Source organism: Aspergillus fijiensis, assembly GCF_003184825.1.
Source record: "Aspergillus fijiensis CBS 313.89 unplaced genomic scaffold BO72scaffold_46, whole genome shotgun sequence".
Classification (NCBI taxonomy): domain Eukaryota; kingdom Fungi; phylum Ascomycota; class Eurotiomycetes; order Eurotiales; family Aspergillaceae; genus Aspergillus; species Aspergillus fijiensis.
This window is the reverse complement of record NW_024469022.1, coordinates 282,334-297,104: the sequence shown is the minus strand read 5'-3', so window position 1 is coordinate 297,104 and position 14,771 is coordinate 282,334. Positions and strand designations below refer to the sequence as shown.

General features: G+C 53.6%; 9 protein-coding genes across 9 annotated transcripts; 6 read left to right on the top strand and 3 right to left on the bottom strand.

Moving 5' to 3' along the window:
- Positions 1 to 545: 545 nt before the first annotated feature.
- Positions 546 to 1,479, bottom strand: BO72DRAFT_198744 (uncharacterized protein). Its single transcript, XM_040939580.1, has 2 exons — positions 724 to 1,479; positions 546 to 655 (listed from the first exon to the last, which is right to left on the bottom strand). Exon 1 carries the CDS (start codon positions 1,301 to 1,303, stop codon positions 851 to 853), a length of 453 nt encoding a protein of 150 aa, XP_040798718.1. The 5' UTR covers positions 1,304 to 1,479; the 3' UTR covers positions 546 to 655; positions 724 to 850.
- Positions 1,480 to 1,506: 27 nt separating this feature from the next.
- Positions 1,507 to 4,115, top strand: BO72DRAFT_530033 (uncharacterized protein; the record flags this gene model as incomplete). The annotated part of the gene is made up of 1 exon (XM_040950275.1): positions 1,507 to 4,115. Exon 1 carries the CDS (start codon positions 1,656 to 1,658, stop codon positions 4,113 to 4,115), a length of 2,460 nt encoding a protein of 819 aa, XP_040798717.1. The 5' UTR covers positions 1,507 to 1,655.
- Positions 4,116 to 4,372: 257 nt separating this feature from the next.
- On the bottom strand, positions 4,373 to 6,124 carry BO72DRAFT_530032 (MFS general substrate transporter; the record flags this gene model as incomplete). Its single annotated transcript, XM_040950274.1, has 1 exon — positions 4,373 to 6,124. The coding sequence occupies exon 1, from the start codon at positions 5,942 to 5,944 to the stop codon at positions 4,373 to 4,375; it is 1,572 nt and encodes a 523-aa protein (XP_040798716.1). The 5' UTR covers positions 5,945 to 6,124.
- A 385-nt stretch (positions 6,125 to 6,509) lies between these two features.
- BO72DRAFT_479382 (histidine phosphatase family protein) lies at positions 6,510 to 7,513 on the top strand (the record flags this gene model as incomplete). The annotated part of the gene is made up of 3 exons (XM_040947578.1): positions 6,510 to 6,629; positions 6,692 to 7,309; positions 7,373 to 7,513. The coding sequence occupies exons 2-3, from the start codon at positions 6,695 to 6,697 to the stop codon at positions 7,511 to 7,513; spliced, it is 756 nt and encodes a 251-aa protein (XP_040798715.1). The 5' UTR covers positions 6,510 to 6,629; positions 6,692 to 6,694.
- A 490-nt stretch (positions 7,514 to 8,003) lies between these two features.
- On the top strand, positions 8,004 to 8,848 carry BO72DRAFT_450562 (GFA family protein). Its single transcript, XM_040945281.1, has 2 exons — positions 8,004 to 8,143; positions 8,206 to 8,848. Exon 2 carries the CDS (start codon positions 8,325 to 8,327, stop codon positions 8,814 to 8,816), a length of 492 nt encoding a protein of 163 aa, XP_040798714.1. The 5' UTR covers positions 8,004 to 8,143; positions 8,206 to 8,324; the 3' UTR covers positions 8,817 to 8,848.
- A 298-nt stretch (positions 8,849 to 9,146) lies between these two features.
- BO72DRAFT_498919 (Zn(II)2Cys6 transcription factor) lies at positions 9,147 to 10,337 on the top strand (the record flags this gene model as incomplete). The annotated part of the gene is made up of 3 exons (XM_040948809.1): positions 9,147 to 9,444; positions 9,494 to 10,004; positions 10,061 to 10,337. 3 exons carry the CDS (start codon positions 9,147 to 9,149, stop codon positions 10,335 to 10,337), a joined length of 1,086 nt encoding a protein of 361 aa, XP_040798713.1.
- A 44-nt stretch (positions 10,338 to 10,381) lies between these two features.
- On the top strand, positions 10,382 to 10,842 carry BO72DRAFT_498918 (uncharacterized protein; the record flags this gene model as incomplete). Its single annotated transcript, XM_040948808.1, has 2 exons — positions 10,382 to 10,691; positions 10,769 to 10,842. 2 exons carry the CDS (start codon positions 10,382 to 10,384, stop codon positions 10,840 to 10,842), a joined length of 384 nt encoding a protein of 127 aa, XP_040798712.1.
- A 314-nt stretch (positions 10,843 to 11,156) lies between these two features.
- BO72DRAFT_488098 (SDR family NAD(P)-dependent oxidoreductase) lies at positions 11,157 to 12,313 on the bottom strand (the record flags this gene model as incomplete). The annotated part of the gene is made up of 4 exons (XM_040948022.1): positions 12,180 to 12,313; positions 11,872 to 12,125; positions 11,498 to 11,777; positions 11,157 to 11,425 (listed from the first exon to the last, which is right to left on the bottom strand). The coding sequence occupies exons 1-4, from the start codon at positions 12,214 to 12,216 to the stop codon at positions 11,157 to 11,159; spliced, it is 840 nt and encodes a 279-aa protein (XP_040798711.1). The 5' UTR covers positions 12,217 to 12,313.
- A 267-nt stretch (positions 12,314 to 12,580) lies between these two features.
- On the top strand, positions 12,581 to 14,412 carry BO72DRAFT_450557 (uncharacterized protein). Its single transcript, XM_040945280.1, has one exon. It carries the CDS (start codon positions 12,622 to 12,624, stop codon positions 14,239 to 14,241), a length of 1,620 nt encoding a protein of 539 aa, XP_040798710.1. The 5' UTR covers positions 12,581 to 12,621; the 3' UTR covers positions 14,242 to 14,412.
- The last annotated feature ends 359 nt before the right edge of the window (positions 14,413 to 14,771 follow it).

Genomic DNA, 14,771 nt, shown 5'->3' with positions numbered 1-14,771 from the left:
AAGAAGAAGAAGAAGAAGAAGAAGAAGAAGAAGAAGAAACAATAGGAAGAGCAAGAGAAATGGGGAGAAGATACAAAACTTGAAACGATTCCAAAGGGTCAGTTGGTTGTATGTCCCTGGGAAAAGACTACCAAACAGCCCCTGACAACCGTTCTCATCGGTAGTCGGTCGATGAGAGTACGACCACGACTAGGTGTGGAGTCAGTCACCTAGACAAGAAGAACGAGAGACCCTCATTTACCATCCCTATCACCTCGAGGCGCAATGAACACTTTAGCCGTGCGACTTGACAAACCTAAGAGACCCAAGAAGTAATCAAGGTGGTTGTGGCTTTTTCGCTTGCTGAATGTGACGAATCGCATAACAATACCGTAAGAGAAGCAAGCCATTAAGGTCCTTCCACTATGCTTAGACAGTTTTGACAGCTCGTGTCCGTCTAGCGCAACTTGTTTTCACAGGGGCACACTTAGCAGAAACTCCTAGTTCCATTAGGCGACGGGCTAGCCATACCTCATCCAGAACTTGTCATGCATCTGAACAACAGAGCAATCGGGACCTGGACGCGGGCTTCTGAACCGCAGCGGCGATTTTGTTATACCCATCAGTCCTTCATAGCCCGCACAGACATTTCAAACACAAAAGGCGAGTCCACTGGCTACAGAATGCTTAGTTTCTGGTGGGCTAGATGCAAAAGCTGGTGAGGGCCACCGCGCTTAGGATTACCTGTCTCCTTTTCAGCTCTCGCTTGGTGATGGTTCGAGCGAGACCACCACAGCCATCAGACACATCACACCGCAAGACCAAGGCTTCGTCAACATATTTTGCGACGCCATTGGCTTGATTGGAAAACTTAGTTCTGATGGCTCAAGCTTAGGGTAGGGGATTCCAAAATATGCCCATCTCGATGTGATGGGTAGGGTGAGGTAGATGGGACTGTCAGTCTCTCACGTCGGGGATTCTTTCGCACGGGAATTCTGGCTGACGCGTCAATTCTGATGCCAGCTGAAGGGACTGGCGCACGCAGAACCCATGGCTGCCACATGGGCTGCTTGAACATGACACCGATTGGACGGACGTCTGTTGCCGCTCGGCTTGAGTCAACTTGTGCGGCCCCTCCGAAAAGAAGGCGGGATTCGGCGGAAGCTGAAGAGGGCAGTGGGCGAAGCATTAATAACGCGGTAAGAACAAGCGATGGGCGACAGGTGAGGAACTGAAGTATGCCGAGGGTGGAGGCACGTATACAACAAACCATGGGGTAATTCCAGCCGACGAGCCCTAATCCCGCCACCCCAAGTTCCTGCATCCACTCCCTTCCTCAGCTTCCACCGGCTGGAAGATCACAGCTGAGCAAGAATGCTCAGACCAGAGCAACAATGAATGTGTTCAGCTGAAAAAAAAGAATATGACTCTGTTCACTCAGATCAGCGAAACCGCAATCACTTCAGCATGTATAAAGGGCCCAACGAATCTACCCAGATGCCAGTAGACTCAGCAGCGAACATCCCATATCTTCACCGCACTATTACACCATCCTTCTGCAATTCACCAAGTCTTGTGCTTTTTTGATCTTTCGACCACAATATTTATCCCTTCCTTTCCTTACACGACGCAAATCTTTTTGAAGTCTTTCTTTCGAGCTCATTCTCATCGACGCTATGGCCCCCGCTATTTTGAACGAACCTGAGGTCCCTATTACTCCTCTTCCCATCACCAAGGAGCTTAACGGGGCCACCAAATCAGCCGAAGGCGTTGACGGCTTGACCACAGCCCTGACCAAACTCAATGGCAATGGCGCCGTCAAGGCGCCCACCAACGGCCATTCTAACGGCAAGGCAGATGGTTTCAGCGACGATTTGGCCGTCGCCAAACCAATCTGCTTTTTCCCCACTGAGGAGGGAAGTTCAGATGTGCTGAGGGTATTGGACTACAACCCAGCAATGCTGAATGATGCGTCCGCCATTGAGTGGATCGCAGGCCAGCTTCATAAGGCCAACATTGTTAACAGCCACCAGCTTCACAAGCTGGAGGTTCATCATGTTGAGACAGAGCATGTGCAGGATGCCGAATATATGCAAGATATCCTCGAGCTCAAGCGGACGAAGCACACCTCCGATGAGAGTTATATTAAACTCCGGACCAGTATGACCAAGCACCTTCGGAAGGCCCAGGCCGACTCGGAGGGCCTCATGGTGACCATCGCCAAGCTGTCCGACGAGTTGAGTCTGGCGCAGCGGGCTGAGGCACTCGCCAAAGCCGACAGCAAGGCGGCGCACGCACTCCATCAGCAACTTAAGGCAGAAATCGAGACCGTGCGCCACGCGTTGACCCACGCCCGCAAGCAGCTGATCAAGCTGGTCAAGGAGCGGGATGATGCGGTGCTGGAGTCCGACAAAGCAGAGGGACTCCTCAATATCCGGGATGCAGCGGTTGCGCGGCTCGACGCCGAGGTGGAGCGGCTGGTGAGCCAGGTCGATTCCTTGCGAGTGAAACTCTCCGATGCTGTCAAGGCCAGAAATGCCGCAGCGCTCGACGAGCTCAAGACGCGTCAGCAACTGACGCGCGAGCAAGACACTTGTTCGACCTTAAGAAAGAGGGTCGCGGAACTGGAACACAAGCACGAGGCCAAGGCGGAATTCATCAGGGGTCTGGAAGCTACAATCCACGAGCTCAGGGCCCAGCTCACCCACGCCAGGACGAAGGTGAAGGAGGCATTGGAGGATAAGGAGGGCCTCAAAACCAGATCCCGCGAGCTGGAGGATCAAATCCGAGATGCTGTGGAGGCGGCAAGTGCCGCCAATGACACTTTGGACGTGGCCAAGAAGCAGCTCGAAGAGGCTATTTCTACTCGAGAGCACGCGGAGGAGCAACGCACTGCGGCTGAAATCGCCTGGACTCGCGCCGAGCTGGAGAAGCAGGATGCGGAAAGTAGGCACCGGGCTATTCGAGAGCAGTTCATGAAGCTCGAGGCGGATTACGCGCAAGAGCAGCGCGAGAAGGCGACCCTGAAGGAAAGGCTTTCCAAGGCGGAACAACGCGCAGAGTTAGCTTGCCACTTCACGCAGGAGGCAATCGAATGGGGTCAAGCGCTCAATCTTACCAACCATGAACTGTTCGAGCAGTACAAAAAGTCCTATAATGAGAAGGTCCAGGCAATTGAGCTGCGGTTTGCGGAAGGGCGTGAGAGAGCCGACTGGCAGGAACAAGCCAGACTAGCCCAGGCTAAGGTTCGGGAGCTGACCGAGGCCTTCTTCAGTGTCTCAAAGCAGAAGGACCGTGCTCAGAACGTCTTGGATGAATTCCAGAAACAATACAATCAGCTCAAGGAGGGACACCTCCACGAACAGCTGGGATCCCAAAACAAAATCGACCATCTCCAGAAGGAGCGAATGAGGTGGGAGAAGGTGAGATCGAAGCTGATCACAGAGATCGATATGGCCAAGATTCAAGTTGAGAAAGCGGAGGCGGCTAAGATCCAGGCCGAGGTGGCGCGTCAGAAGGCAGAGGCGGAGTCGGCGGAGGACGCAAGGCAGCATGAGAAGGAGTTGGAGGAAGCGAAGGCGCGAAATCAAAGAATGGCGAGTGGGTGGGAAGAAATTAACCGCGGCAATAAGGCCCGTATCGACGAGCTCTTGAAGAAGACTGAAGAGAAGGACACGACGATCAAGGACCTCGAGAAGGATATTGCCGACATACAGAAAGTCTTGAGCCACGGCCACAGCTTCGGGAAGATCGCGATTCACGACATCTTCCTGGGCGGCCAGCGAGTGCAAGACGATTCGATCTACCAGATAATCGGGGGACACTATGGATCCGTGGAGAAGCTTCCCCTGGTGCGTTGTTTCCCGGATGAGAGGGACAAGAAGAAGAAGTTGGCGGTGGTGTACACTGTCAAGGGAGAGGAAATTGCTCGGACGGTGGAGGTTGGAGTGAATGAAGGATTGAAGTTCCCGGCCAGCAGCAGCAGCAGCAGCAGCACTGCTCCTGCCACCAAGTCCACTCCTGCCACTCCTGCTACTGCCACCCCGACTGCTACTGCCACCACTGCTGCCACCGCCAATACCGCCGCTAAGGCCACACCCGCTGCTGCAGCCCCGACTACCTCTCCAACTGCTTGAATGTTCCACCTCCACCTCCATGACTGTCACTCATTACGATTACTCACTGGCAACCGCCTTTTTTCCTTATCTGGCTGATGCGTTTTTGTATTCCATCTCGCGCCTCCCTTAACTGCATACATTCTTTGCTTTTTCCTACTCGTTAATTATCTTTGTGTGTTGAATCTGTGGAATTTTTAATGAAAATCTATCAAATTTCTACATTTGCATATAAGTCCGCTGTAAAAGGCAGGCAAACTAATACAAAAGTAAAAGAATCAAAGAGAATCATGTTCCTGTTTTTCATCAGCAGTCAGCTCACTGACCGCTTTGGGGATCCTGCCCCAGATCATCAGAATGATCAAGCTGGCACCCGCGACCCCGACCCCGAACCAGAAAGTGGCTTTATAGCTTTCTTCTAATCCCCTATCCTTGACCACGGCGGACTGAATGATGTCGGTGAAACCAAGGACGAAGGCGACTCCAAGCTGCAGCACGGAATTCAACACGCCCCCGGCCAGTCCCTGCTGCGAAGACGGGACGGCGGTCGTGATGAACACTGTCATCAGGATCGTCGACAGGTCAATGCCAATCGTGCTGAGGATGGCAGAGGGAAAGATCCATGCCCAGTAGCTTCCTCCACCCGGGGGAATGAGAGCGAGAAGGAGTTGCGATCCCACGGCGGCGAGCCCGGAGACGATCATCAGAACATGACCAGGGACGAGATGTAAGGTGTACCCTTCAATGACGCTGACGACCAGTCCCACGACGCCAATCGGGATGTACCACACGACGACCTGAAGGGGCGACGCTGACAGGACGTTTTGGAAGTACAGTGAGCCATTGACGGAGAAAATGCCCCAGGTCCCGTAGAGCAGGAGGAGGGCAATGAGTAAAGGGGTCATGGATTTCACGGCGAAGAGGGACGCAGGCAAGAGTGGATCCGAGACAACATGCTGTTCGACGTACCACGTCCCGGCCAGAAACATTACGCCCAAGAGGAAGGTCGCCAGGACATACGGCGTTTTCCATCCCGAGGGCGCATGTGCGGATTGCGTGATCGCGAAAATCGTGAAAACGAGTCCGCACACGATGCCAACGCCACCGACATAGTCCATTTTCACCTGCCTGCGGGAGTCATTGGCCAGAGTCGAGTACGGCATCGCACAGATTGCTGTGGCGAGCGTGATCGCTGCCAGTGCAGCGCCGATCCAGAAGTAGTAACTCCAGCGTAAACATTGACCCACGACCCCGGCAATGGCAATACCACCAAAGAAGCCCAGAACGCCCGCGGTGCCATAGATGGCGAAGACGAGATTCTTGCGAGGCCCGGGCCGGTAGAGGGAGCCTATGATCATGACCCCATTCGGGAGAAAGGCAGCAGCTCCCAGGCCCTGAAGTGCTCGACATATGTTTAACATGACAGCGCCAGAACTGAAACCTGCGACCACGCTCCATATAAGAAGCCATGCAAGGCCCGCGAAAAAGAGCGGGTATCCTCCCCAGATATCACCCAGACGGCCGAAGATGAGCAACGTGCTCGAGATCACCAGCGAGAAGGCAGTCGCGGGCCATACCTGCGAAGCCTGGGGAATCTTCAGGTCTTGGGCGAGGGGTGGCAAGATGACCGTGAAGCCTGAGACGAAGAACTCGGTCAAGAACTGGGACATCACTATGCCAAAAATGCAGAAGAGCTCTGTCCATGGATTGGAAAACGCTGATGGACGTTCACGTCCAAGCCGCTCGATTCGAGCAGATGGTGATTCATCCCGTGGGATTTCCGGCACATTTGACCGAGAGGTGCTTTTCGACGGCGTTCTCAGAGCTCTGCGTATATCCTCGATAGCCATGGTGTGAACTTTCAATGTCTCTGTAGGTTGAAGGTTGCAAGGTATTGCTCTCTTAGAAAAAGTCCTTCAGGGCCGGAAAGATCCGGGATGCGATTGAGATTTGAAGTAGCCCGGTAGCAAGTGACCGCCGCAAAGATTGTGATGTCCACGGGCTTATAAATCACTAGCTCTGCGATGACATGCTTGAAATGAGTTGAAGAAAGATAGAATAGAGTTTTTGTGTTAGAAATGACCAAAATCATGGTCTGTTTCCTTGATAGAGCTACAAATAGTACTACGTAGTTTGATCAAACCCTTACCAATGTTGAGCCAAACGATCGTTCTGATACGTCTGGCTCTCGGAAGACATCTCCACTAGAAACTTCCAAACAAGGCTGCCAAGATACTAGCTCCCGCGGCCACCTGGACACTTTAAAAAAGGCAGGGGCAAAGGAGAGTTGTGATTGGCTTAATCAGTTATTCGATGTTCCCTCGGCACATAGCGTATAGTTCTACATAGTAGTGATATATAATCACGTATGAGCAAAGATAAGAATTCTCCCTTGGGCATTGACGCTACACATCACACTTGTCTGCCCTTGAGCCTGTACTATGAGTGAAACTTAACGTCCACCAAGCGAGAATCTATACCGGCTGCTAGCGCAAAGGTCCTGGCTCCAACAAAACGTCCAGCCCCAGCATCACGGTAAGGGCTTTTGCAATCTTGCAAACTCTACTTATTGCTTTACTGACCTTGGAACTGAATAGGAAATGCTATCAGTCATCCATTGTGTTCGCCATGGGGAAGGCTTCCATAATGTCGGTGGCGGTTGCTATACCATCCCTGACCCACGTTTGTCACTGACTGGAGAGAATCAATGTGAATCGCTCCGTGAAGACGCCTTCCGTAACCAGTCGGGAATCTCCCTTATCCTGTCGTCACCGATGTGCCGGGCGCTTCAAACTGCAGCTCTGGTATTCCAGCCAGCTCTGACGTCGGCCCTCCAATCCGAAAGGATTCTCGCCTTCCCTGACGCTCAAGAAACGTCAAGTGACCCGTGCGACATTGGCTCGGACCCAGAAATCCTCCGACGCATCGTGGGAAAAGAGAAATGGCCGGTGGACCTCTCTTTGGTGACAGATGGCTGGAACCAGAAGAAGGCTGGAGCTCGCTACAGTCCGAGCAACGATGCGATCCGTGCTCGCGCCCGCGATGCTCGACTGTTTTTGCGGGCGACATTACGGGAGCTGGTTTCCAATGGGGATGACGATGCGGAGATTGTTCTCGTGTCACACGGTGGATTTATGCATTACCTTACGGGCGACCGGGGGGATGCATATCGCCACCCGGGTACTGGATGGGACAATTGTGAGACGCGTGCTTATGTATTCGAAAATGACTTCAGGGCCGATCACGATGAAGAGGCCTGGTTGATTGAAACAAGATAGAGTCGCTGGAGGCGTGGTAGAGATCATCCGATGTATGGAAAGGAGGTTCAGGGCAAGCTTTTCACTACAGAGATGGAGTGTTGGCAGGGCCAAGGGCTGCAACGACCAGACGAAGTAGATCTGGACTTGAAGGTTGGATAGATTGAAAGACCTGTGTAGTACTCAAGGCCCACAAGATGCAAAAGGCATATGCCTGTGTGCAATCTCAGGTAGGAAGGCTCAATTGAACGCCCGTCATACGCAGATCACGTACACGCATCCTTTTCTGGCGGCGTTGCAAATGTGAATATATGTGGCTCTTGGAGTTCTTTTGCCAAGGGCTAGATCCTCACTCACTGTTGCAGGAGATGGTAAAACGACATTTTCTTTTATTTCATTTCTTGGTGTTTTTTCTTTTTTTGTTTTTTTTTTTGACGAGAGACTGTGCGAGCAAGTTTCAGGAGAGCGGGCCATAGAAAATGTTGACATTTGTTGATATGGATCTCAGGAGCAGAGTGATTGGAGCATAAGATGTTAAGAAGCAGGCCTGTGCGTCACTCGTTCCACCAGTCGTTTGACTAGATATCGAGGCCTTGCTGATGATTGGTTTACACTCTCCTATAATCACCCTACATCTATAATTCAGCCTGATTGACCTCACATATATCATTCTGCTGATCAGCCAGCCTCCCATTTGCTATCGTGGTGATCAATCCCCTTCTGCGTGCTATGAGTATGCCACCCGTCTGTGGGCGATGATGTCATACTTCGTAGTTAGTTATCTATCTGGAAGTATAATATAGCCCCCTTGGCTTACCAATCTACAATTAAAAACTGATCTACTTATACTGCAGCAGAGATCACGCAAGTCCCCCCAGCAGACTTCTCCATAGTGTCACAACCCTGCACGATAGCCTTGCCTTGGTTCCTCCGACCTCACCATAAACAGCACCGTCCAGCAGCACAATCCACCATGTCAACCTCCTCCACCTCCACTGCCAACCGCTCCCCGGACCCCATCGTCGTCTCTGGAAGCTGCTACTGTCAACAAACCACCTACGCCACAACCGCCCCCTTACACGGGCTAACATACTGCTACTGCCGCATGTGCCGCCTCCTGCACGGCGCTCCCTTCGCAGCATTCACGAACGTGGAGTCGTCTCATTTCCACTGGACCCGGAGCGACCGTCTGGTCGAGATCAATCTGAGCCAGTATGCCACTCGCACGATCTGCGGTGACTGCCGCAGTCCCATGACGATGGTCTACCATTCCAAATCACACGAGGTGGGCATTGTGGCTGTTACGGTTGATGAAAGGAACTCTCAAGGCAAGGTGCCGGAGACGGTCGGAGAGCATATCTTTTTGGAATCCAAGCCTGCTTGGTTTGTTATCCCGGAAGATGGCGGGGAACGGAGTATGGGGATTCTGGAGAGGATGAGGGGGGTGGTACCGGAAGGGTTATAGGCATTTTGGTCGACCTCAGAATCAGAAAAATGCAGATCCTCGAGGCAGGTGATTTGATAGGGATTCTTTTATTCTACGAATGCCTCGTATCTATGTAGACTTCAGATTCAATACCGAGAACTCCGTAGCCCACCGTAAGTTGTTTCCCCGAATGTGGAAACCCGGGACTTGCGTCTTGGCTTCCTTCTTAGGAATGGTGCGAGCTACCTATGATCGAACTGGTTATGTATGGGTAGTAATAACTAACTTATGGGTAGGTGCAAAACTTAGCTGGAGAACTCAAACTCTCACTTTTCTTACGACTCGACCACCAAAGACTTCTGGATTTCAATGAGTATGAATGCCGCTGCTGTGGATTGTGCCGATGTTCCATGTTGGACTTGTCGTCGCCAGCGCCTGAAGTGCGATCGAGCCCTCCCGCACTGTGGCAAATGCACATCTTCGCAGCGACCCTGTCTGGGATACAGCAAAGACAAGCCTCTGCGATGGACCGACAGTGTGGCAAGCCGCGGCAAATTGACGGGCAAGAAACTGCCACGTCGAGAGCAACACCTCTCACTCAGCAGAGTGCTGAATGACCCCGGCTTGCAGGATTTGTCGCCGTCAATGCGAGACTATATTGCTTATTGTAAGTTGAGTGCCTGAGCCCAGTGAGTCCTGGACTGATTGAAGGTCAGTTGAGCAACAGTGTTGTCAGGAGTGGGTGCTATATGATTTCGAGGGCGCAAATCTGTTCAAGGAGTCCATCCGATTCATTCCCTCCTGTCCGGCATTGTGCCACGCGGTGGTGTCCGTGGCAGCTCTCCATCTAACCCTCCGAATTGCATCGGCTCAATGCAAAGAAGGAACGATGGCATACAAGCCAAATCAGCATGAGGTACAAGTATCACAATCGTACCAGATCCCAGCATATCACGATTCTCTCTACCACAAACAGCGAACTCTCAGGTTCTTGAGAAGCGAAGGATATGCGGGATACTCCTGTAATCCGGACGGTGTCGTTGCATCCATGATAATGTCCATATGGTTTGAGCTCATGGATTCGGGACGAGATACCTGGCGATACCATCTTCGTGGACTGAGAGAAGTGATGCCAAAGCGCACCTTATCCCTCGCGCCCTCTAGGGAGGGAGCACCGGCCGCCGACTTGCCTCAAATGGCCGAATCTTTTGACACAAGCTACGCCGTGTAAGTAGAGTCCAGCCTTGTCTGGCCAAGCCGCGGTCACTAAGTCCATGTTCCAGTTTGCAAATCATAGGGTCGACGTTTGTGAAAACCAAACAGCCTTGGCAGCCGCTCTTCTCGAGGTCCCCTACTTTCGACATCTTGAAGCGCTGTGAGTCCCAGACATGGACCGGGTGCCCTTGGCCTCTTCTCTACGTGATCTCCCTCGCGAATGCGGCTGCTTCAAGATCTCACGAAACGCCACCGGATTTATTGGCCCACATTTTCTCCCATCTGCACAACTTCTCTCCGATGCATTGGGCAGTTGCGGATGCGGAAACCCACCACATGACATGAAGCCGAGATATCAACTTGCCTGCGTGTGGCACGCGGCAGTCGAGATGTACGCGCTGCAAGTTCTTCCCGTTCCTTTCGAAAGCGATGTGTTCAAGAGCGCAGGGAGAGCCAACAAATCACTGGATTCGGCCCTTCACCATCTCAAATCCGTGGATCCGGCGGATGTCCATCTCAAAGAACTCCTGTGGCCTGCCTTTGTCATTGGCCCCGAGGCGCAAACCATGTCTCAAAGGGCAGTCATCACTGATGTGCTAGAAAGTCTGTGGACACTGTGGCGCTGTCACAATGTGACGAATGCCTTGAAAGTGCTTGAGAAGATCTGGGCCCGTCGAGCTACGGAAGGGTCATCTCGACGTTGGATTGACGATTGGATGTTCATATAGTCAGTCATAACTAATACATTGCCCATACATCCGGACTTTCTATCCTAGGCAACCATCCCTACACAGGCACTCCACATGCTCTGAACGAATGTGTTCTGGCACCATCGACGAGAGCTTTTTAGATGGAAAGCCATCATCTTGAATGATACGAAAAGCAAGAGGCTGATGTCACAGTCGTCGAGACTGGCCAAGCGCTCGGAGTCAAAAATTTGCATTTGTCGTACCGCAGACCATCTGTAGAGGCATGCATACATCTTGACCAAGGCTGGTTGGTAGCTGGTTGCTGATAAAGCGCAAAAGGCAAAGGTTCTAACCCATCTGCAACATCGAGTCACGAGGTGCCTAATCTGCGGCCGTACTTAACCCGGGGGCGGCCACGGAAGGAGTTAAGAATACCCGACAGCTTTTGAACTCGAAGTTTCCAAAGCTGTAGCAATCACGAAAACGGTTGGTTCGACAACTGCAACGACGACCCCCCATCCACCACCAAAGTATGGCCATTGATATAGCTAGCCGCCGGCGACGCCAGAAACACCACCGCATCCGCCACCTCCTCCGGGTCCGCCAGCCGTCGCATGGGCAGATCCCCCAGCATCGCCGCCTTGACGGCCGGCGCCTGGTCCAAAAACTGCTCCATCATCGGTCCGGACACGTACGAGGGCGCCACGGCATTGATTCGGATCCCGTTGCCCGCGTTCTCAAGGGCTGGGGTTCCAGTTCAATCAGTGTCAGCACCAACACGAGAAAGAGATACATTTAAAAAGAGGGAACCCGCACCAGCTGTCTGAACCAAGCCTTTCACCGCGTGTTTGGCGGCAATGTAATTGCCGACACCCAAGAATGCCCCCTCCGAGGCCAGCGAGGTTAAGATCACGATGGAGCCCCGGGCTGGCTTTCTTCGCCTTCCGGCAGTAATCGACTCGATCGGTTTCTGGCTGGCCATGGCCCGGATCACCTCGCGGACGACCAGGAAGCACCCGATATTGTGCACCTCGTCCATGCTTCGATACGCTTCTAGGCTCATGTCGCTAACCGCGGTCTGGTTGGCAGCGGGGGTCTTTTGGTTTTTTTTGTCGCGAGTGATATGTGGTTAGCTAGTAGTCAATCATGATTTCGCACATGGAACAGCAAATATGAGGAGTTCGGCTAACCCCGGCAGTCGTTACGCAGATATCGATGCGGCCATACCGGTCCTTCGTCTTGGCGACCACCTCTTGCACTTGCGCCTCATCGCGCACGTCCACCTGGTAAGCGGTCGCCTCGTAGGCTGGCCGTCGCTCCGCGAAGACCTCGTAGCTGGACTCGGCGGTTTCTTGGGCGTGAGCGAGATCGATGTCGGCGCAGACGAGAGTGGTGAGGCCCTGCGCGACCAGCGTGTGGGCGACTGCGCGCCCAATGCCACTTCCTGTGATCTGGTTTAGTTTCGATCCATGGTCATCGAAAAGGAGGACGTATGTACCAGCACCAAAGACCAGCGCGACACCTTCGACCTGCATATTGGGGGGCTATGGGCTATGTAGAGTAAATTGATTTTTTTGGTGTTGAGTGGTGAGTATGGGATTTAAGCAGATTGGTCAGTCGATTGACTCGCCGACTTTCACTATAGTTGAACACATATTCAAGACTCTTACCTACGAGGTACGTACTTTTGCAGTCCCAAATCATTCAATGCGTGAGGCTCTAGCGTGACTGTAATGGGGTCATGCATGGTAAGTGCATCGTAAGTTACTGTACGTATTTTTCACATACTGTTAGCGCGTACGCCGTCCCGTTAGCGCTGAGTGTTAGTGCTTACGGTGTCTAAGAACTTATAAGGATCGACCGGAGACTTGCTGGAATCGAAGAAGACTGGGATTGAGGGGTTAGCCGTGGCAGCGGAGCTTCCCATTGTTGGTCATTGCATGATACGGCCAGATATCAATGCTGCGAGCGAGCCAATTGATCCTAGTCTCCAAGTCTCCAAGTCATCGTTTTTGTTGCCCGCCATTGCACTCAGGGCTATTTCAACTCCCTGCCATGGCCAGCAGCAGCAGCAGCAGCAGCCGTCGCCACTCCTCATCACCCAGCAATCACATTCTCTCATCGCTTCAATCATGCCGTGGACTGCAGCCAAGGACTCGCCCAACACCTTCACACGGCCCCTAGGCCCCAATGAGACTTTTATCAAGTTAGTCAGTGACCCTGGCCACCCCCTGGGTCGGGAACACTGGGCCGTCAACTACACCGTCGCCATCCAACCTCATGGGGATTCTGCGACCGCAGATCTTCTCCCGCCCCTGATCCGCTACAGTTGGTTGCATCTGCGCTTCCAGCACCCAAGTCTGGCTGCGCATCCCGACGCCTCCAACGCCAACCTCGTCTACACGGTGCCTGATTCGGCCGATGCGCTTAGCCAATGGGCCTCCGAGACCTTCTCCGTCGAGGCCGACGCCCAGTGCGCCGACGATGTAATACGTCGCATTGCCCCAGCTCCGGACGCTCGACTGTACTACATCCCCAAAACCGGTGAACTACTCCTGCACAGCGCACACTGGCGGATGGACGGAGTGGGCGGCCTCCTTCTTTTGGGTCAACTGGTGGACCTGATGGCCTCGCACTGCGGAGAGGAGGAGGAGGAGAAGAAGAAGCAGCTGCGGCCCGAAGACGCGTTTGAGGCCTTCTCCTGGGGATCGGAGGTAGAGCGGCTTGCGCCCCCCGTGGAGGAAGCGGGCAACATGCCCCTTTCGGCGACGGAGGAGCAAAAGGCCATTGCCCACGGGGCGGTGGGGACGTTTGCGCTGGCGGCCGGGGCGATGGGGGTGCCGTATCTGGGGGACGGTTCGACGGTACCCTCGTGTACGCGGGCCGCCGAGCTGCGCTGCTCGCCCGCCATCACCGCCGCCGCCGTGGCCGCTGCCAAAGCCCGCGGGGTCAGCATCACCGCGGCGGTGCATGCCAGTCTCGCCGCCGTCAACTTCCGCCGCGCCATCGCCGACCACCGCCACCAGGGCCGCCACTACACCAGCACCATCAAACAGTCGCTGCGCCCGTACCTGCCCCCGCCTTACTCAACCCCGGCCATGGCCGCCGCGCTATTCACCTCCGGCTGGTTGGCCCGCGTGGACCCTGCCTCCAACACCTGGGAGGAGATGGCCCGCAAGTACCAGGCCGAGTACCAGAAAGGGATCAGTAGCGATTATCTTCAGGGCCACCGCGAGTATGCCTCCACCTTGGTCGAGGTCATTCGCAACCTGCCCACGCCAGAGGAGCCTCCCAGCGATATCGATATCAGCAGCATGGGCATCATGGAACAATATCTGCAGCGCGAGTATGGCATCCCTGGGCGTGGGTTCAGTATCACCCATGCTGGAGTCGGAGTGGAAATGCTGTCGCGCCAGGGCGTGGTCTTTGTCTGGACGTTCCGGGATCAATTGACCCTTCGGCTGGTGTACAACGAGGCCTTCCACCCCCCTGAACAGATGACGGAGTTCTTGAAGGACGTGCAGGCGGACCTATTGACGCAATTGCAAGTGGCGGAGTAGATGTTGAGAGAGCAAAACAGAGAATGCGACCGGTAGGAGAGTGTGATATGTGGGAAGAAGAAGGTATAAACCACCAACTTACTATCTCTCAGCCATAGTAGCCATAGTAGCCAGTAGCCGTCAGCATGCAACGATAGTATGAATTCAATGATAACAGCTTACTACCTTGGACTGAAGATATACTCTCTACCATGATTATTCATGACAACACGGCCATGAACCCCAAGTTAAGAGATGGGGGGAAAGATTGCTACAAGATTGCTAAAGGACATGAGGATGCAGACATCTCCAGAATTCAGGAGGAGGAGGGGAAGGCGAGATCGGGTCGGATCCGCAGCCCCTTCCCCAACATGGCAATCCCCAAGGCCTCTCGAGCCAGGCTGCTCACCGCTCGCCACGCCCATGTTGTTTGTTCTTCGGCCAGATATCCTCACGCAGCTGACTTCATCACTCATCCACGTCCCCCGACCAAAGCCGCATCTTACTAGAGCCGCCATAGTGCTTGAAACGCTCCTTCACCTTTTGCCAAG

Excerpts from the sequence above, each read along its gene's own strand:
- BO72DRAFT_198744 (XM_040939580.1), bottom strand. The coding sequence starts at position 1,303 with ATGCAGGAACTTGGGGTGGCGGGATTAGGGCTCGTCGGCTGGAATTAC.
- BO72DRAFT_450557 (XM_040945280.1), top strand. The coding sequence starts at position 12,622 with ATGATACGGCCAGATATCAATGCTGCGAGCGAGCCAATTGATCCTAGT.
- BO72DRAFT_450562 (XM_040945281.1), top strand. The coding sequence starts at position 8,325 with ATGTCAACCTCCTCCACCTCCACTGCCAACCGCTCCCCGGACCCCATC.